This window comes from Alosa pseudoharengus, unplaced genomic scaffold (assembly GCF_046254945.1).
Source record: "Alosa pseudoharengus isolate Yale_2024_CS ecotype anadromous, Long Island Sound unplaced genomic scaffold, YU_APseudo_1.1 YU_APseudo_1.1_scf_5, whole genome shotgun sequence".
In the NCBI taxonomy this organism is placed as follows: domain Eukaryota; kingdom Metazoa; phylum Chordata; class Actinopteri; order Clupeiformes; family Clupeidae; genus Alosa; species Alosa pseudoharengus.
The window spans coordinates 15168955-15190884 of NW_027468837.1; the positions used below are offsets into that span (position 1 = coordinate 15168955).

The 21930-nt window shown below is 48.8% G+C and overlaps 1 protein-coding gene across 1 annotated transcript in view; it reads left to right on the top strand.

Moving 5' to 3' along the window:
* Window positions 1-155: 155 nt before the first annotated feature.
* lrig1 (leucine-rich repeats and immunoglobulin-like domains 1) overlaps window positions 156-21930 on the top strand; it is a 27293-nt gene continuing 5518 nt past the window's right edge. Inside the window, exons 1-7 of the mRNA XM_076268689.1 lie at window positions 156-1367; window positions 11446-11517; window positions 12122-12196; window positions 17179-17316; window positions 17823-17966; window positions 20353-20496; window positions 20652-20795. Of these exons, the coding sequence (XP_076124804.1) occupies window positions 1165-1367; window positions 11446-11517; window positions 12122-12196; window positions 17179-17316; window positions 17823-17966; window positions 20353-20496; window positions 20652-20795 (920 nt within the window). The 5' untranslated portion in view covers window positions 156-1164. The remainder of the gene's footprint in view (window positions 1368-11445; window positions 11518-12121; window positions 12197-17178; window positions 17317-17822; window positions 17967-20352; window positions 20497-20651; window positions 20796-21930) is intronic.

Here is a 21930-nt window from a genome sequence, read left to right on the forward strand (position 1 = left end):
AAACGTGGGCGGAGTTAACCAGTTGTGAATGACAGCTGGAAGTCGAACTTTATGGCGCCTGAGACTTCCACGACGGCCAGTCAGATCCTGGGATTTCTAGTTCCTGATACTGGGATAGCCAATTGCAGTCGAAATGGGAGGTTCCCATGGGTTGTGATGCATCCAACGTGGGACGGTGGAACGCTGAGAAAAAAAGGAAAGTAGGAACAGAAGAAGGGAAAAACTCTCATGGTGGGTCTGATTTGAAGTGGGAGCTTGAATTCGTTAATAACCGGATCACCGAGATTTCCTGACTATATACTGCATTTGATAAGCAGCTACGGGACTTCTGCAACTTCACTCGATGAAATGTGTGTGGAAAGTTGGACGTAGTCGACGCTTATTGAAGAGGTCTTTGATCGTTGGGTTTTGCTGTTAACCTTACATCGATGATGAAAATTGTTTTAGAGACCACTCTGCCTGCGCCGTGCTTGCGCTGATGGGAAACTTGGTAACGATATCCACAACCACTTTGTAGCAAGTTTGTATCCCTTGGATTTTGGCGACTCTGGAAGAAACTTTGTTTCAAACGTTGGCGTTTGTTTCGATGCTACATTGTCGTGCAACCTGAACATGGTGGTTGGAAGTTATTGGAAAATGTTAAACTCTACGCGGTGTGTGCATTTTCCACTTCTGAAGAGGCTGTTCGTGAAATAACAAGAGACTTATCGACTTTTATCCGTTGTTATAGCATAAGAAACACTACAGCATTTAGACTGTTTCAGCAAGCCTTATAGCAAGGCATGCCAAAACTAACCGTCTAACCTACAAGGAGACCCTTTTCAACCTTTTATGGACAACTGCCGGCAAGTTGCCTTTAGTTTTGGCCGCTGGACAAGTTTCTTGAATTGCCTTGTAATTCGTGATTCACCTTTGATTTTTAGTTAGCCATACAGAGCACGGGAAGACAATTAGGCTATCTTACGCTCAGCTACAAGAAATCACATGTAGCTTCAATGGCTCGCAATTGCGCTCCTGTTATCACATTTACTTGGTTAGTATTCACACCATGATGAATGTAAAGTATCATCTTTGAAAAGATCATCTGTAATCTACATCAGATTTCCCAATTTGTGGATTTGAGGAGAGCGATCAAGACAACGCGCGATTAGAACTGGATACAAAATGGCGGCCTCCCTGGGTCAGATCGGATCTGTTTCATATTATGTATTTTATTTAATGTTGTCCTTGGAACTGTTACTAAATTACGGATTGAGTGCTGATATACCATGTGCCCAAAACTGTACATGCACCGGAGATTCTGTGGACTGTAGCAACTTGGATTTGACTGATATTCCTCAGGACCTGCCAGCTGGGACTATTTCTATGTAAGTAGCATAACAACAACAACAACTGGGGTATCCTATGATAGTCGTTTATCAGATGTCTCGAAAACATTACTGTATGAACGTGGAACATTTCGAATTTGGGAATGCATGTTTTTATCTTTTTTTGGATTTCTTAAAAATAGCATGACGTGCAGGGAACAGCATTTATAAACGCGAACACATTTCCAGGCACCTCTTGAACCGATGGTGCCGCTGTGGAAAAAGTGACATTACAGTTGTATGTTAGCAAACATAAGTATTTGATGCACATTGTAAGAAAGTGAAGTAAAGCTGGCCGTTTAGTAGCCTTTGTCTACTATTGGGCTAATTGTAGCCAATGCAAGGAGCAAGTTCAGGCTAAAGGCTACAGTGGTAGAAACTTTAGCCTTTATGACTGACTAAAGAACGGCCTTGTGGATGATGGGACACTTGATTCTAGTCTACTTTGTTTCATTCACAGTTTGAAACCTCTATGTAGGCTTTTCTTTTGCCATATGGACTAGGCTAATGCCTATGTAGTCAATCTTTCACTTAAAAAAAGTTTACTTTGAGACAGCTAATTGGCCACGTCAGGCTTGGTTTTCCATTTAAATAAAACCATGTGCTATAGTGCGTTATTCTATAATACAGAGGTAGTTATCTTCAACTTGTATATAGGGACACATCAGAATTTACTGATTGATATCGTTAACCTTAACTTCAGATTGTATGGGCCTTAATATGTTGTCCTTTTAGTGGAAATGAGTCAATACGACTATAGCTGGCAAAATCAAACTGATAGTCATTTAGGCTACGATATAAATATCAGGTAAGCATCCCGCGCTTAGATAAGTCAGTGTACATTTCCATGGGGTAAGATAAGCCCTAATTTTCAGGTTGACACAATTATATAACCATCTCTGCTGGCAATGGTTATGATCTCTCAAGTGTCAACTTGCAGCAATGTAAACTTGGCAATACAGACAAAGCAGTGGACAACACAATGTATTTTAATAGCTTAACAAGTAGCCTAGACCACATACTTGCCTTGTGAGGTTGCCCTAAAATACTTCTAATTTAATTATTTCCAGTGGATATTGTAGAAAAGTTGTGTGCATGAGTTAATAGGAAGCATGAAAACCACTTAATTTAAGAGTTCTCACCTCTAACACTGAATTGTTCCTGAAATAAAATTAAAGTGGCTGTCATCTCTATTTTATGTTTTATCTGGTAGTGGTAAAAAAAATCTGCTTTCCAGAGATGATGAGGACAACCTGAACACACAAATAACCATTCTGTGTAGATACCTAGTTGCAAACCAGCGGTTTTGCAGCCTGGTAGTGTCTTCAAAACATATTTCCTCACCACAGAATGATGTTTTATATGAAAACAGCTCAAACAAAATTTTTGAAAAGGGATCAGTGGATGGCTGTCAGGATGTTGGTTAAACAAGGAAGTGATCCTCACTGGTGTTGCTTAGAAGCCTAATTCATTTCATTGTTATGTTGATGGACTAAATATGTAAATTGCACTCAAAGTGTCTTCATGAGGAAGAGCCTGTAGGTAATGCTTAAATCAGGTATCCATAATGCAAATTTTTTTCACAAGGCCTTATGTGTCAATAGCGCATGATAACTGACTCCAAGTGCCAAGACGGATAGTAATGAAGTTAAAATTTAAAGCAAAATGCACTATGATACAACTACCGATGTATAACACCGTTTGAGAATTTTTATCTGATGGTCAATAATTATTTTATTTGGCTAATGCGTTGCACAACCTCAAAATGGGAATTTCTGTGAGGTTTGTTTTAATTCCTTCCAAAAGCTTTTGTTTTTAGAGCGTGATTTATTTCCTCCTCTAGCTGTCAGATAGCCATTTTTCTGTTTTTAAATCAGTTATGCATAATATTCATTTGTACAAGCTAAGTAATAAATCCTTCATGATGTTCAGGATTGCCTAGGTGCATAGCATCCATGTCTGTATCTTAAGACTCCCAACCAGGGGGAGGTTAAGGATTAAGTGTCAGACACTTGTGTTTTCCTCAGTGTGGCTTGTCTGTGCAGCTTGCCTGGGTAAAAAATTGTCTCATTGTCCCATTTTTGTCCCATTTACTACATGTTTCAGCCTGTTCCCTGTAAAGGCTATTGGTCCTACACATTTTCCTGCTACAAACCTATGCTAAAGGGTTAGTAGAAACCTTCTTTGAGCTAGCTGACAAGACCAAACATTCATTCCTGGGAAAGTTTGAATGGGGTGAATTGAGCATAAGGTTGTGTATGAGTGATTGAGAGGTTAAAAGTACTTCCCTTATAGTCTTTAGAATTATAATATAGCTGCCTAACACAGTGCTGACAGCTCTCACAGTAGCAAAGCCACAGTGCTGGCATGGGGGTGTAGAGAACGAGATGAAGAGGTGTATCATGGGTGCTCATCCACAGTAGATCCATCAGGAAAGAGAAAACATAGTCATGCAAAAACTCAGGATTGTAATACCTTCCAGTTGTCCAAACAGCTCTCCCCTCCCAGTCACCCTGTTTTGTTACAACTCCCCAGTGGTTCCCCAGCCCCTGGTGAGCCTCGCTAGGAAGCAAGTAAGCAATGGTCCTGCTCGGGGATGGGGTGGAAGGGAGGGAGCCATGTGGATTCAACCCCGTGTCCAGAAAGGTGACAGATAATTGGCGTAGGGAGACGAGGCAGAGTTCTGAACAGCGAGGCTCTGACTTAAAGAGGTTGCCAAATCGCTCGGCTAACGCGAGACGGGGAATGCTTATTTGACTCCCAGAGTTTGCATGGAGCTCATGCAGGCAGAAAAAACGTTGGCCGACACACACTGCGAGTTACGCACTCGTTTTCTGTGTCTCTCGTCAACATCCCGGCTCTTTTTCCGGCCCGTCGATATCAAGTAGACTTCCAATCCTCTTTACCGAATCTTTGTGAATGTTTTTTTTTTTGTCCTCCCACACCACTGCCTCCGGACTTACACCTGAACACTACTGCCTCACTGAATGTGAGGATCTGTTGCTGTTTTCGTTCAGTCCTCCCTTGGCAGTTATGGCATGGCGTAAGAGCCTGTGGCCAGCGTGTAATTGCCCAGGGCTGTGTCCCTGCCCCTGAACTCTGTTTCAGAGGTGTTTGTTAGCTCATCAAATGTCTTTTTTTGCCCAGGAAAGGGGAAGGAAATGGACCTGTTATGAAGGACTGCTGTTGTTTGTTTGTATGGGGGGTCTATATAAATGTGTGTGTGTGGTGGGGGCAGTTGTTCACAAACACCTGTGTGGGAAGTGTTAAAACTGGGGCCCTGCCTCTGTTTATAGCCCAAGAGGGGTTTTGTCAGTGCCAGTGTTCTGTAGACGTAAGCTCTGTGCCCTGACAAATCTGCGTTTGTGTGCGCTTGTGGTTGAATGTGCACGCATGTGCTTTTAACCGTTAGCGCATTAATGGGCCACTCTTTAGATAATATCACCAACCGTTTCCAAGGTCAGAGTGTGTTTGTTCACTTACTTGCGCTTGAGGGCCCGCCTGGCTTTTTAAGTGCCACGGCGGCGAGGGCAGCGAGAGAAGGGCACTACTGGCCTGGGCTGGCCTGGTCACTGTCTCGCCCGATCCCCAGCGGCTGGGCATGTGGCATATCTCTCACTCCCAAACGCAAGGCCTCCTCCTCTTCCACTCCTCCATTTCTCCACCCAGGAGCAAATTTCCACTGAGACCTTCTTGACAAAATGCCTGCAGTTCCACAGCTCTGCTAGATGAAGGCACGTACAGCTCCCAAGCTCGCGCTTTGAAGCGATCTGATTTAAGAGCAGCTGTTTCAAGTGTCGGGCCCACATGGAGACCATTGTTTGTGCCGTGCACATGTGTGGCAGAGAGGATTAGCTGTTTTACCTTGGAGATTTGAGAAACAAAACAGATGTAAGGTGTGAGCACTTGGTTTTGTTATTGTTGTTTTGAAACTGCCACTTCTATTGTGGACCATCTTTTGTGTTCTTTCAATCTTAAAAATCTTTTTTTTCTCTCTCACTTGTTCTCTGTCTCTCTCTCTCTCTCACTTTCTTACTCTTTCTTAACTTGTGCTTGCCTTAAGTTCATCTCAGTGTGTGAAAATGCTGGCAGGCATCTCTTAAAGGTGGACATGAGTGTGCATGTATTGCAACAGTCTGTTCAGGAGCCTAGAGTGATTTCAAGCACCTCCAGCAACAAATAGTTATCACTTTTTATGCCAGACATATCTGAGAGTACCTCTCTTGCTCCCACCCCTCAAAAACCATTTTTTTGTTGTTTAAGTGAGTGTCTACAAGTGGATTTGATGGATGAATCATTTGTGAATTCTTTACATCTGGAAAGAGTTTGGCGATCTGGGAAAGAAATTATAGCGAAAGAAAAGAACAAGTAAGAGAAAGGGGGGAGCAGGAGAGGGAGGTCTCAACAAACCATGTGGCTCCCCCTAAACACACACACACACACATACACACACACACACACGCACACGCGAGCACCACTCGGGGCTCACGGCAGACAGGAGAGGCCCAGGTCCAACTTCCCCAACAGGCCTCTGGCCCTGTCTCGCTGACCAACGCGCAGCAGACTGGGCGGCCATCTTGGGGTTAATGATACGTGTGTGTGTGCATAAACACACACACACACACATCTACACACATATGTAGGTCTGAGGAGATTTGGTTTGTATACATCCACAAAAGTGTGCACATAGACACACAAACTTGACTATGGGCGAATGTTGAATTGCAGACACCGCTCCCCAGACATATAAACAGATGTTCGAGTACACCTCTTACACACTGAATAAATACTCGTAATTACACAAATCTTTTCATAGAGCGCCATAGAAAATCAACTAGCTGGTTAATCTGAGATAATAACTTTGGCAGGGTATCTGAATTGCTATTGTTCTGCCTTGCTTATGACAAATGAATCTGAACTACTTCAAAGTGAAGAAAATGAGTGATCATTAGACAGCAGACTTCCTTCTCCCAAGGTTTATTATGTTTGCAGGAAGAACACTGTACAATAATTTGTGTGTGTGTGTGTGTGTGTGTGTGTGTGTGTGTGTGTGTGTGTGTGTGTGTGTGTGTGTGTGTGTGTGTGTGTGTGTGTGTGTGTGTGTGTGTGTGTGTGTGTGTGTGTGTGTGTGTGTGTGTGTGTGTGTGTGATTAGTAGTCACTGAACTGCGTAGATGTCTGCGTGTGTGTGTTCTGCTCTCCCTCCCTGACGGAACCTTGGCTGGCGTCGGTGGGCCTGGGTTCATGCTGTGCCTCAGGCCACTGTGTGTGTGTGGACCCCCTTCCCTAACCCCTTTTCTTGTGTGTTTGGACCTAGCTGGTTTACACAGCACACTTGATTTCGCTTCTGAAAGTACAGCCTTGGCCTTCAAGGATTCCTTTTATCTTACTTTTTGCTGTTATGCAGGCACTCTAAAATACTTTTTGTCTTTTTCCATTTGAATGTGTTCTATTATTGTTGGAGGTGCAAGAGTCTGGTAATCAAACTTTAGATGAGTGCCCTGAAGTGTGTGTGTGTGTACACAATGCTAGCTTTGTTATCTACCCTCTTGCCTGAAATGTGCTGATCAGGGGAGATTGTGCCACATTTGTGTATATGGGTATCAAAAACATCTTTTATCAGATATAGTGTTTTTTTCTTGGCCAAAAAACTCTCACCATCTCTCCATTTCTCCTTCCAGGATTTATGCCTTGTGTTTTCATTCTTTTCTAAAGGCAGAAGAAAAGTGTAGCACGCTGTTGCTCCCGGTTGGCCTATCCGTGGCTTTGCCGGGCTGTAAACAGTGCTTTATGACAGGAAGACAGGCGGTAGAGGTGAAAGAGAGTGTGTGCGTGTGCGTGCGTGTGCGTGCGTGCGTGCGTGTGAGTGGGTGTGGGAGACAGGAGTGAGAAAAAAAAAATCAGGCTTGCATGGTACTAGTCTCTGTCTAGCCCCTGTCTGGATGGCCAGCTTTGACAGAAGGTTATTCTTTGACTAGTTTATTGGGCTCTGCGAATGGAGTGGGTTTGTGTGTGTGTGTGTGTGAGAGAGAGAGAGAGAGAGAGGGAGGGGGGGGGACGACTGAAGGCACTAAAGATCCTCTGTCTTTCCAGCTGGATCATAAAAGACCATCATTGACATCACTTCACACTTCCAAAGACCGAAGTTCACACTCCTCTTATCAGTGATAAAGATAGGCAGATAAGGAGAGTCTCGGACGATCTCTCTCTCTCTCTCTCTCTCCCTCTCTCTCTCTCTCTCTCTCTCTCTTCCTCTCCCTCCCTCCCCCTCTCTCATTCTCTTTCTCTCTCTCACTCTCTCTTTCTCTCAGTGTCTGAATCATAAAGCTGCCGCTGTTAAGTGAGAGAAATGACATCACTCTGCCGATTTTCTAGATGGCAGATAATGAATGGTGTTTTAAAAAGAAAGAAGGAACAGGGAGGGAGAAAGCACACATTGTAATGGAGGAGCGGCTGGGAAATGTATCCGCTGAAGTGAGTGTGCTGGCTAAGCTATGCTAGCATGGAGTCAACAAGGCTAATTCCTCAGGGCAGACAGGCCTGCTATCTCTAAGAAATTAACTCCTTGGAAAATATATGGCTCGAATTCTTCATCAACAAAGCTTGATCAGCAATCACCCCCAAAAGGTGCTAGCAGTTAAGAAATGAGTCCAGGAAATGCCCACATTTTCTGACCTGTGTGTTTGTGTGGACCACTTTGAACTCTCTGCGCGTTCATTTATTTTGTGGAATGAGCCAGTGGCTGTGCGGCGCTTTGTTTTTCTCGGCGTGTTTTGATTTCTGTCCCGTGTGTTCTCTCTCTCTCTCTCTCTCTCTCTTCCTTCCCTGCACTCAGTCATCGCTTCCTAAATGAGTTTGACCTTCGCATTTGCGAAGTGCGAATGCCCTCCGCTCCTGTTTCCTGAGGTAGGAAGTCGTTGGCCATTCGCCCTTTTGTCTGGGGTGTATGTATGTATGTATGTATGGGGGAGGGGAGGACTAGGGTTGAGGTCGGGGGTGTGAATGAACAGTGGAAGTCTTAAACGGGAGTTTCTTTCTCAGGCATACACACAGGCCCAATACACACTTAACAAAATGAGTCATCCTCACATCTCCCCCAGCAGGCAGGCCTTGACCTGGAGGCCAAGAAGGACATGGAGGGAGGGGAGGCGCGTGCTTAGTTGGGTAATGGAGGGGTGGGTCTCTGAATGGTTTTATTCCTGTAGAGTGATCAGTGAGCCCCCAAATCTCAGTTCTATACCCTGCTGGCCAGTTGAACCAATTTGAAGGAGGAGGCTTGTCCTGTACTTCAGTATTAGGTGTGTGTGTGTGTGTGTGGAAATGTACATGGCATTAAATGCATAATAATAAAAAGGGGGCAGTTAATACATAACAGAGTAAATACAAAATAATAGAAAGTGTGAAGGAGATGGACTATAAGCTTTTCCAAACGTTACCTCTTTCTTTTGTTGAGATCTTTTCTTAGTTTCTTTTAGTCCTGGAGCACAAAATTTAAAAACCAGGAAGAATAGCCTTGCAGTGTCATGTGCCTGTGTGTGTATGTGTGTGTGTGTGAGTGTGAGAGCGAGAGACAGTCCTAGGGTGTGTTTGTGAGAGAGAGGGAGAGAGAGAGAGACAGTCCTAGGGTGTGTGTGTGTGTTTGTGTGAGAGGGAGAGAGAGAGAGACAGTCCTAGGGTGTGTGTGTGTGTGTGTGACACTCACGAGAAGGAAAGAGGCCGCTTATTGCTGCGGGGTCATACAGTAGGTGTGAAAGTTATCTGATAAGATAGAAGCCGAAATACAGAGCAATGAAAGAGGGGAAAGAATTCAGAGTTGTGTAAACACTCTCCTCCCCTGGCGGCCAATCAAAGACCCTGACACTCAAGGGAGATACAAGAGCTTATACCCCCCCCCCCACACACACACACACACACACACACACACTCACACACACTCACACGCACGCCTCTCCAGACTTCCACAAATACGCCCCCAGACCCCCGCTCTCCCTCTCACGTACCATACATTCAGTGGCACATCTTTCAGGATGGAACATTGGCCAGCAGTCAGCGTCCTGTAGGTCATGTTGAGTAAGCGCGGCGAGCAAGCGCAAATGGCTATCTGCGTGGCGTGCACGCGGGTTCGGTCAGTCTCTGGCTTCCTCCAGTGTGGGTCTCAGCAGGGCCAGCAGCAGATCTTGTCGCGGCAGGAATCAGGCTGGCACGATAAGGGCGAGCACGTGGTAGCTGCCCTATCAGCCCTCACTGCCCTTTCATCTACAACCTGGCATGTGCCAAATAAAAAGGAAACTTGTATCAAGGTGAAGGAATGGAGGAAATGGCAGGGGAATTTGAAAGCCAGTGTGAAAAGTGTTCAATAAGGCCCTCTCTTGTTTTCAGTGTTGAGTTAGTTTGCTTTACCTGGCTGAGAGGGAAGCTATGGAGGGGTTTTCTGTTTGAGCAGGAGGAAAGTGTGTGTGTGTGTGTGTGTGGTGTGTGTGTGTGTGTGTGTGTGTGTGTGTGTGTGTGTCGCTGTCCGCGGGCTCCTGGGCTGTCCGCAGCTTGTTACGGTGGCGTTGGCGAGGGCTGCGGTAGATTAGAGCGCCGACTCTGCGGCCTCAGCGCTATTCCTGCCCCCTGGCGCAACTGAGCCGACTTGAGGAAACCCGGCAATTTTTCACTTTGCTCCGGTATAATTAGGTAATTGCCTTCTGTGACAGAGGATAGCAATTTAGCCATTGCCGGCACAATGGTGGCGGAGAGAGAGAGGGTGTGTGAGTGTGTGTTTGTGTATGTGTGTGTGTGTGATCACAGAGTAGCGCCTTGTCAAAGCACTGGCTGCGGGGCGGATCACACTCCACTATTATCTCGTCACACTCACCACACACACGGTGGACTGCAGCGCAGGCTATAAGGCCGACGGTTCAGCAGCTCGCGAGGCCGACACATAACTCCACTGCTGGGAGATGATTTTGTCATTAGCTATTATACAACTAAAAGAAATTGCCCTTTTATTCATCAGCCTCATTCAGGGCTTTTGTTATTCTTGTGAGCTTCTCCGTTGTCGTTAGTCGCACGGAACGAGGAGGAATGTGGTATGTCAGGAAGCTTGTGTGTCCCAGACACTTTGCACATCGAGGTCTCGGAGCACAGCGCGCCGCTCCATCTAGAGAACTGCGTGCAGCCGAGCTCCTGCTGAAGGAGGACACATCAGTGATCAGACATGCCTTGAATAAAAAAAGGTTGAACTGAATTTTAGCCAGTTTTGTATTTTTTTTTAAATAAAAAAATATCAATATTTTGGCAACAAAACACAAATGCCAAGGCCACTACAAAGTCATCATAGCAGACAGAATTAAAGCTGTTGTAGTGTGTAGTGTCTTATCAATTGAGCAGCACCTCTGTACACCAGGCATGTATTTACCACTCTGTACTTGAAAAAAAGGACCTTCCAATCACACCCATGCGTGCAGTCATTAAACCTGCAGTGGCTGTAAGCGTCTTAAACCACAAAAGGCTTGGCCAGCTCTTCCTAATTACTAATAAGATTGTCCTAATCGCTAATAAATGAGTCCCAATCCTATTAAGATCGTCCAAGAGGTTCTTGACAGCTGTTGAGGAGAGGCAGGGAGATCCATCTACGTGGCCTGACACATGTGGAGAGACTGTGTCGCCATCAATCTCCAGAGTTTCAACAGGACGGGGCCCCCGATGCTCACGCCTGTGCCAAAGCGACAGCAGGAGACCCATCACATCGACCGCAGCGTTTTTGAATCTTGGCACGGAACCTGGCCAAAATCACATGTTCAGAGCAGCGGTCGTGAAATAGGCCAGGGACTTGGAAGGGGTTGGGGGGGGGGGGGTCGTGTCGTAATGGTCGAATGCATGCAGGTTTATTTCTGTTAGGACGATACAGAGAAGCCATTTTATCAAAATGGAATATTAATGTGGTGACACTGATTGAAGTCATGAAGTACCGATGACTAACACTACGATTTTGACTCATTTCCTGTCTCTTTCTTTTTTTCTCTCTCTCTTTCTTTCTTTCTTTCTTTCTTTCTTTCTTTCTCTCCTTCTCCCTCCTCCATCTCCTCCTACAGAAACCTGAGCCACAACAAGCTGACAGCAGTCGATACGGACATCCTCTCCAGCCTCCCAAACCTGCGAGAAGTGTGAGTAAGATGGTCGTCCCATTCCCGGATCAATCACGAGCACTACACTGCCGTTAACAGTCACCATCAGCGTCATGGGCGTTCGTCTGTCCGCTCGGGTTGGGCCGAACCACATCAGGCCAGCTCGACTCGAGAAAGCCAAACAAAATCCAACCATTACCACAAAGCTAGTGTAGTCTCGTAATGCCGGTTTTCTGAGTGGCTGTTTTCTAGATTTAGACAGAGGCTGTACCATAGCATAGTGCCTATTATTGTACACACACACACACACACACACACACACACACACACACACACACACTCTCATGGATTTCAACCTATTCTCTTCTCTCAATAGGCCAGCTCATGTCATGCAGATCTGATGTCAGCCCAGGCACCCTTACATAATGCTTGATTGAATGACTGTAATATATCGTCCTGTTGGTTATATGGTCTTTTGGGCCCCCAACGTCAACTTCAAGGCAGCGCTGCCTGGAAGGCGTTAGGGTTAGAGTTGGGGTTGGGTGCATGGAAGTCGATGGTGGGGACCCAAAAGACCATCAAGTGCCCTGTTGTAATACTCAAAGTCTCTAATGTCTTCACGCCTGTGTGTTTACCCCTGCAGGCGCCTGGACCACAACGAGCTCACCGCCATCCCCTCCTTCAGGCTGGCCTCTTCCAGAATCGCAGTCCTTTACCTGTAAGTAGCAGCCTAGATCAGCACCTCATCATGCGTGATGCAGCGGTGCGACCAGACCACTGGGGGCTTAGGAGGAGGAGAAGGCATGTCCTTGTGGTGGTGTTGTTGTTGTGGTGGCGAATGGGAAGCCCTGGGTGCGGACTGAGGGGCCTCTTGATGAGGAGGGAGTCCTAGCGTGTCCCTCACCCCCAGGCCAGGGTTGTGAAACTCGGCCTGCTGGGATCGCCTCGGCTGGCATGCCACTGGTGATTTACGGCCCTATTTGGGGAGAGCACTCCTCTCTCTCTCTCTCTCTCTCTCTCTCTCTCTCTCTCTCTCATACACTCACTATTTCGTTCCTTCTTTCTTTCTTTCACTCCTGAGTCCCCCTCTCTCTCTCTCTCTCTCTCTCTCTCTCTCTCTCTCTCTCTCTCTCTGTATGTACCACAGCTGTGAGCCCTCTGCTCCCTGAATAGCCCCACACACACACAAACAATCCCAATGGGCCCAACTGGAGTATAAAACTCTATTGCTCTCCTCTCACCCCCTTAACAGCTGTAGTGTCCTACCGACCCAAAACAGCTCTGCAAGTTAAGTACTACCCCCGCTACCCTCACACCCACACCCACTCCCACTCCCACTCCCGTATCCTTGCACCCTGGTGGGGGGTGGTGGTTTAGCAGCAGTGCAGGTTTCCCCTGCATCGACCCACGTCTCCCGCGTGACGCGCACACGATCTGGATCAGTTTCCCCAAGGCCCTGGGTCTCCATCTGCCACCGCTCCATCACACGGACCCTATAGCCATTTAATGATTTTCCAGCTCACGCTATAGGTTTGCACTCACACGGTGGGCTCTGAGACGAGGAAATTCCACGGCTCTCTCTCTCTCTCACACACACACACACTCCTCCTCCTCCTCCTCCCCCTCCTCTTCCTCCTCCAAAGGCAGCCCAGTGTTTCTAGCATGAGCGCGTTTGTCTGGAGCGCTGTGAGGTGGAGGGGCAGTAAATTCGGTACGTTTGCCCCAGCATTGTGCAAGCGTGGAGCGGTGGTGGGAGTAGTGGTGGGTTCTTTTTTTGGCCTGGTTTGATGCCTGTTGCTACGGAACTGGGTCGGCCTCGCAGTGCACCATGGGAAGGCATACCATCCAAAAGCCACACAGCTGAAAGCAGTTGAAGCCCACAGCTGCGGCTGTCAATCACCCTCCATACTGTAAAAGCTGCCAGACAGGAATTGGCTGGAAGAGGGAGGTGGGGGGGTGGGGGGGTTTGCAAGAGGGGATTGGCTGTACGGACATCGCCATAGTTACAGATAGGGGGGTGGTGGGGGTAGAGGAGGTCTCGGTTTCCACCTGTGTGTAGCCGTGACTGTAACACCCACCTTCGCCACGGCCCCCCTCCCCCCATCCCGGATCTCGCTGGCAGCGCCGTGTGCCGGCTGGCCGGATTCCTTCTGTAGGTTCACCAGCTGGAATGTCGTCGGACTGCAGCAGGGCCTGCGATCACGCAGCCAGCAAGAGCAGCTCAGTCAGCACAGCACAGGCCGTCACCAGCACCTGAGTCACAGCACAGCACGGCACACCGCTCCACCGGGGTCAGGGAACAAAGCCCAAAAGAAACCAGACACACACACACACACACACACACACACTGCGTCGAACAAATATACAGAAAACACATGAGCACTGACACATACACCGGTGACCAAGATATTTTCCCTCAAATTGAGCAGAGGGGCTAATTGGACGCAGATTTGGACAGGAGCTGTCTAGCAAGAAATGTTGAGTCCTCTAATCTGATTCGATGTGCCTCAGTAAGTTCAGCATGAGCGTGGCCCGTTGTCCTGCCCACTTCCTGTGATCAGTCCGTTTAGACTGAATGAATAGAGCCGGGTGGCTTTTGGCAGGCCAGCCCGTGGTGTGTGTGTGTGTGTGTGTGTGTGTGTGTGTGTGTGTGTTGGGCTTGGCTGGGACCCTGTCCGGTCTTGCGGCGCTGGGCATCTATCCTCCCTGTCCCTAGCCCACCCCACTTGTGTGTGTGTCTCTCTCTCACTCTCTCTTTCTTTTGCTCTCTTTCTTTCTTTCTCTCTCTTTCTCTCTCTTTCTTTCTTTCTTTCACTCCCGAGTCCCTTTTTCGCTTTCTCCCTCTCTCTCTAGACTGGGTACACATACACTCACTCACTCACTCCCCCCCCCCCCCCCCCCCCCCCTCTCCCGTTCCCGTGCCCCCACACCCTCTGCTCTGCTGCATCTCTGTGGTCGCGCCGCCCCTGCGCTCCTCTCATCTGCTCACTTGTGGAGTTCATCAGGCAGATAAGCCAATCAGAGGCACCCGAGGCAGCTAACCTGCTAATCCGGCCACCGCAGGGCTTTGGCTGGGATTAATCAGTGCGGACGGATCAAGTGTGGTCACACAGCTCCCACAGTCTAGCCACACACACACACACACACACACACACACACACACACACACACACACACACATACACACACTCACTCAAGTATAGACACAGTGACACACAAACACGGCTTATCACATGAGCTGGAGCCGACTCAACTGAGCCTTTTGTCTACATCCCAGCTCCCAGCTCGCCTCCCATGTTTGTCTGTCTGTCGGCTTGCTCTGCTCGTGGGAGGAGAACAGGAATAGAGTGAGAAAAGGAGGATAAAGAAAGAAGGAAGGGAGAGTACAGAGAGTGAAAGGAGAAGGGAAGGGAGGGAGGAAGGGAGGGAGAAAGAGAGAGGGATAAAGAAGGAAGGGAGAGTACAGAGAGTGAAAGGAGAAGGGAAGGGAGGGAGGAAGGGAGGGAGAAAGAGAGAGGGATAAAGAAAGAAGGGAGAGTACAGAGTCGGAAGAAAAGTGAAGGAAGGGGAGAGGGATAAAGAAAGAAGGGAGAGTACAGAGAGTCAGCAGAAAAGCGAGAGAGGGAGAGAAAGAGGGAGGAGAAGAGAGAGGGCTGGTGTTTAACCCAGCGGACGTCTTCTAAGGGAAAGCAGCCCCAGCCAACGTCAGCGCTGCGTTGTTTCCCACTGGAGGTCAGCAGCTGTTGACCCTGGCGCTCCGTGCCTGGGCTCATCGTGGCCTCCAGCGCCTTTGTCCGGCCGTGCAGCGGGGGCCTCCGCTTCACAGGAACTTCCTCCGGGGCCCTAAGCCCTGGGCTCATCCTTAACTATTTTACCCCCGTCTGTTTATTCAGGTGGGGGACGGAACGCGCCCTCCACACCTCCCCACCGCCCCTGCCCTGTCTCCCTCACTCCCTCCCTCCCTCCCCCCCTCCCTCTCTCTCTCTCTCCTCTCTGCTGCGAGTTCCCACCCTGAACTCCCAGTAAAGGCGGTCAGTGCGGTCCATCTGTCTGGCCGGGCGACGGGTTTTTAGCTGGATGACTGGCGGGGCTTGGCCAGGGCTAGCTGGCTGCCTGTGCGCGAGCTCTGGGACGGCACTGGACGGTCCGCCCCCGACTCAATCGCTGGGAAAGGGGCCCATCAGAGTTTCCCTTAGCAGAGCAGAGAAACACCTGCCAGCAGACACTGATTCAGGGCAGGGCAGGGCAGGGGAGAGAATCCCCCTATGGGCTGTGTGTTTACTGCACAGCTTTCAGACAGACAGAAGGGGGTGGGAGTGGGAGTGTGGTACGGATTGAGCCAGTGTTAACAGTGTGTCAAAACCGACACGTCTGGGTGAAGGTCGATGCTGTCTGTCTGTCTGGCTGGAGGATTGTTGAGGGAGGTACAGCACAGTGGTGGGAACACCACGTCACACCCAAATACAGCGATCGTAGAGAGAGGGGGGGAAAAAGCAGGGCGCGCTCCGCGCTGAGGTGCGTTGTTGGCGCAGGTCTCTACACATCAAGGCCTGGAACGGACGTGTGATGATCCCTCTGCCTGTCCCTGCACTTCTCACGCCGGCGCGGGTGAGAAGTGCGGAGCCACAGCCGGATATTGTTTTAGTCGTCAGTGCAGTCTGGCTTTGTCCGTCTGTTTAGTGTCTCGTCCAGCCCGCTGTCATTGTGTGCACTTGTGTCTGTTGTCCATAGGTAAATAGTGTGTGTGTGTGTGTGTGTGTGTGTGTGTGTGTTTGAGAGAGAGAGAGAGAGCCGTGGAATTTCCTGACTGAGTAGAAAATAGACAGTCGTGCTCCTCTCACTCCCTCCCTGTCAGTCAGTCTTCCCCCCTCCCCTCTCTCTTTCTTTCTATCTTTCTTTCTCTCTTACTCTTTTTCTTTCTCTCTCTCTTTCTCTCTCTTTTTCTTTTCCCCCTGGTTCTGTGGCTGTCCAGCTGAACCAGAGGCCAAATAAAGCGCAGCTGTGGTGGGAGTGACCCCTCATTCTTGCTCTTGCCGAGCGCAGGGCAAAAGCAACAGAGTTGATTCTCACAGGCGGCCCCTTCTGTTTCTCAAGCCCCCTCCAGGAAGGGGGCTTTTTGGACGGGGGGAATGCTGGGCCTGAAACACTGGGGGCTTCTCTGGACTCCCCCGAGAGTCCAGTCTGATGAGAATCGGTTCAGGCCTTATTCCTGCAAGCTGTTCCACTTCACGCTCCTGTTGCAACATTCTGGGTGTCATTTGGAGGAGATGCTCTCCAGTGTTAATCAGTCCCCCCCCCCCCCCCCCCCCCCCTGACACATACCACATCCTTGTCAACAAATTGCGTAAATGCTGCACAGGGAAGGTTACATTTGAATTCTTTCCTAAGACAATAATGTGTTGTGCAGTGTACACACACACACACACACACACACACACACACACACACACACCATTGTTTACCTCATCACCCTCTCAAGTGTGTCAGATCTGCCCCAATCCTCTTAACACTCTGAATAAAGGAAACAAAGATCGAGCCTCTCCAGTCTAGAAGGTTCTGAGCTCATCTTGTAAGTGGTCTCTCTGAGATGGTGGAGATTACTGAAGGACAGCTTGGGAGGTCTGTGTGTGTGTGTGTGTGTGTGTGTGTGTGTGTATGAAGCTGAAGCTAACGGGTGTCTCTCTCTCCTCTGTGTCTCAGGCAGCACAACAAGATCGGCCAAGTGGACGGCCGGAAGCTCATGGAGCTCACCGCTCTGGAGACGCTGGACCTGAGCAATAATGACATCACCGAGCTGAGAGCCCACTGCTTTCCCGCGGGCCTACAGATCCGAGACCTGTAAGCGCACACACACACACACACACACACACACACACACACACACACACACACACACACACACACACACACACACACACACACTATCCCTCTTCTCCTTCCCTTGACTTCGCTTGTTATTCTATTCTATGCGAGTAGTACTTATTGCTGCACTAAACAGTATCCCAGTGGCACTGTAACTTTATTGTACCTCGATTGTTGTAAGTCGCTTTGGGTAAAAGCTTCAGCTAAATGATTAAATGAAAAATGTAAATACATTCTTGAATAAAATTGGAGAGTGCAAAGCCATTTATGACATAGAAATGATCACAAGAAGGTCTCAAAGGTGCATGTCTGCATGTATGCTATATGACTGTAAATCACAAATCACTGTGCAACAGAGCTACTTAGTAACCATCACCAGTTCAGAACTTGTTTTCTTAAGTCATGTGTTTGACTCGATCAGCACTGTTAGTCCAGCCTCCTCTGTTGGCCCGGTGTCTAATCGTAGCCCTTGTGTGTCCCAGGTACCTGAGCAGTAATAAGATCGTGCACCTGGAGGCCGGGGCTTTCGACCAGCTCTCCAGCAGCCTGCAGGTCCTCCGCCTCAGCCGCAACCGCCTCACACACATCCCCGTCAAGGCCTTCCAGCTCACTCGCCTCACCCAGCTGTGAGTGTCACACACACACACACACACACACACACACACACACACACACACACACACACTCAGAAACACTACACACACACTCAGGCAATGGCCAGTAAACTCTAAACCTTACTCCAGCTTTCTTAACACCTGGTTGCAACACTACATGAAAGTCTGTTCAGATTTGTCATGATCCACATCCACACCCATCGAAGAGGAACGGCCAGTAAAGCAGGGTTGTGCAAAATTCAAATAGCAATTTTGCTTCCTGTTTGCTACCTCAATTGAAATGCAAGTGAAATTCAAGAATTGAATTGGAATTTAAGAGCCAGTTTCAATTCAATTCTGGAATTTTGCACAACCCTGAAGCAAAGTGCAATGTGCTTTTGTCTGGGCTGGAGAACACAGCTAAGCACATAAGTATGACATTTACATTTACTCAAAAAAAACCTGGGCATCCAAACAACTTAAAGGTTTACTTTTTTTGTATCACCTTTTGGCCTTAGGTTAGGTTAGTGAATCGGTGGATGTCATAGAAGATGGTTCAAATGTAGATGAATTAAAGGAGGTGTGGGTGAATACATGTTCATCGCTCAATCAGAACTGCTAAGACACCATGGCTGCAGAGGGGAGTTATGGGGCAGCATCAACCCATGAGGGAGTGGGGGATCAGTGAAGTGTGGAGAGAAAGAGATGAAAGCCTGGCCTGTTTAGGTGTGTGTGTGTGTTGAATGTGGTGAGGGGGAGGTGGTTTGGTAGTGGCTGTCTGCCAACGTCCCCTCCCTAACCCGTCCATGACTGTGCGGTCTGGTCTGGTCAAGTCAGGCCTGGGTAAACAACAGGCCCAGATCATGTATGGGCCCAGTTCGGCCTGAGGTCACATGCTCCTTCACTGCCCTCAACCCAACTCCACAACATCTCTCTATTCTCACTCTTCTCTCATCTCTCATCTTCTCTCATCACTCTCCTTCACTCTCACACTCATTTTATTGGCTGCTCACTCTCTTTCTCTTTCTCTTTCCTTTCCTTTCCTAGTTGCTCTCTCTCTTTCTTTCTCTCTCTCTCTCATATTCTCTTTCTAGTTCTGTCTCATATTTTCCATCTTGTCCTCATTATCCGTTTTCTGACCCTCTTATTCTCATTATTCTGCTTTTCTCACCACCCCACCCCCCCCCTTCCCTACCCTCTAAAATCCATCCAAGCACCAGATGCAGTCCTACTCTCTCCCCTCTTCTCTCTCTCCTCTCTCTGCTCTCTCTCTCCTTTCCCCTCTCCCTCTCCTCTCTCCCCCCCTCTCCCTCTCCTCTCTCCCTCCCCTCTCTCCTCTCTCCCCCCCTCCCTCTCCTCTCTCCCCACCTCTCCCTCTTTCCCCTCTTCTCTCTCTCCCCTCTCCCTTCTCTTTCCTTTCTCTTCTCTCCCCTTTCCCTCTTCCCTCTCTCCTCCCCCCCTCTCCGTAGCCAGTGTAAGGGGAACCCACTCCATTGTGAATGTGGGCACCCTTTCCCATGTTCCTGCCACTCGTGCGTTCACGCCATTGTTCCGCAGGTGGCCGGAACGACACCCTATCTCCGGCTGCTCGTGGGCAACACGGCCGACTGGCCGCGGCGCGTTTGGTGTTCAGGTGCTCTGGGGGCAAGGCCGCTGCGCTGACATCATCGCCACACACCCCGCCCGCACACACCTGCACTGGCCACCTGGTGCGTAGATCGATCCGGTGCCTCAAAGCCGTGGCCAGTGTCAATACGTGATGACAAGCACCAGCCCTGTTTAATGTGACATTCAGACGGGAGTGTAACACCTCCCAGCGTGACCGCTGAATGTGTTTTTAGGTTTTTTTGTTTGTTGTGAGGGTCTGCCCTCTCAGGTGTCCCCTTATGTCAGATGAGGTTTCACCCATGAGGCTGAGCCTTCAGTGTTGAGTGATTGATGACTTCGGAGGACCTGGTGTTTTCACTTTATGTGTGTGTGTGTGTGTGTGTGTGTGTGTGTGTGTGTGTGTGTGTGTGTGTGTGTGTGTGTGTGTGTGTGTGTGTGTGTGTGTGTGTGTGTGTGTGTGTGTGTGTGTGTGTGTGTGTGTGTGTGTGTGTGTGTGTGTGTGTGTGTGTGTGTGTGTGTGTGTGTGTGTTCTCAGTTTGCCTGTGATACATACTCTCTGAATGCCAGGAGGTGAACACAAGCAGGTTTTTGCAGCAGGTTTTGGAACACAAGCAGCCACAAGGCTTCATTGCTTGAATGTTAAGCATAGCGGTGCCTGTTGCACCTGGTCCTAAGCCTGCTGCCTGTGTGTTCAGCAGTGCGTGTACAGTACGTGGAAGTCAGTGGTATGATTTCTCTTTGTTCTCTCTCTCTCTCTGTGTGTGTGTGTGTGTGTGTGTGTGTGTGTGTGTGTGTGTGTGTGTGGTGGCAGGGAGCTGAGCAGAAACCGCCTGCGGCTGATCGAGGGCCTGACCTTTCAGGGTCTGTCCCGCCTGGAGGTGCTCAAGCTGCAGAGAAACAACATCAGCAAGCTGACCGACGGAGCATTCTGGGGGCTGGCCAAGATGAGGGTGCTGTGAGTATTCGACTCTCCCCGAGACGTCCACACTCAACAACGACAAACTCTTGGTGTCTCTCACTTTGCCTGACTCACACACTTCTCCCTCCTCTCTCCCTTGTGTGTGTGTCTGTGTGTGTGTGTGTGTGTGTTGGACTCCCTGTGCTCTCCAGTCACCTGGACTTCAACAGTCTGAAGGAGGTGAACAGCGGCTCTCTGTACGGCCTGACCTCCCTGCAGCAGCTCTACCTGGCCAACAACTCCATCGGCCTCGTCAACCCGGACGGCTGGAGGTTCTGCCAGAAGCTGCGTGAGCTGTGAGTCACCCCCTACACACACACACACACACACACACACACTAAGATTACTACTGACCCGACCTGCCCCGGGATACACACACACACACTGGTGATCACCACTCCCTGACATTACCACTCACCCCATCCGCCCCTCAATACCCCTGCACAAACACAGGAACACACACACACACACACACACACACACACAGAGCACTGAACACCATTCCCTAAGATTACCACCTGTCATAAATAATGCAGTAGACTGGCCAGACAGCCAGTGGGGAGATTTGCCTTCAGATTTATGAGGGGAAGCATGAGAAAAGTAAAGTTGAGTGAGTCAGTAAGCTGTAATCTCTTCCCTCCAAACAGAGGGAGAGGGGGGGGGGGGTAAATGGGCACCTTAAGTGTCCCCCATATCTCTCACTTCTGTTGCTGACGTGCATTGTCCATTAATGCAAACTGTACTTAGTGCATGAAGTCTCTTCCCCCCAATATTAGTGCACTTAGTGGCTGGACGCTATCATTTTTATTAGCGAGGGCCTAATGAAGTGTGAATGTGGTATCAGTAGGAGTTGTGTGTTTTTAGCCAAGAGCAGGTGCTTTTTCCCCCCACACTACTTTATTCTCTTTTTTTTTTTTTGCTTTTTTTTGGTACACTCCTTTTATGACATGGTCATTATTGCATTCCGGGTGGAGACGACCTGACGGTGCGTCCAGCTGTCTCTCTCTCCACCTGAGTGACCACAGCAGGCCCACCCGCCACGCAGCTGAGCGTGCCTACCAAACACAAGAGCGCCTTTGACCCGGGCGAGCAGGAAAGCAATTAGTTGACATTAGATGCTGTTGCACATGCCAGATGAATGCTTTGACCTTCACTAAAAAGAGGAAGGCCTGATAATGACAATGCTGCCTAATAGCCACTATGCTAACTTTTAACAGAGGGAGGCGACACAGCGATCAGTCCAGGTCTGTGTAAATGAACGGAGGGATGCACTGGTTTCATAATGCTGAATCACACACACATTTCAGCGCTAGTGTCTAGTGGTAGGGATCAAGGGCAAGTGCAGAAAGATACAAATAGAGCAAGATGTCTGAATTCCTGAATTGTCTGTGCTGACGTGTGTGTGTGTGTATGTGTGTGTGTGTTCCTACC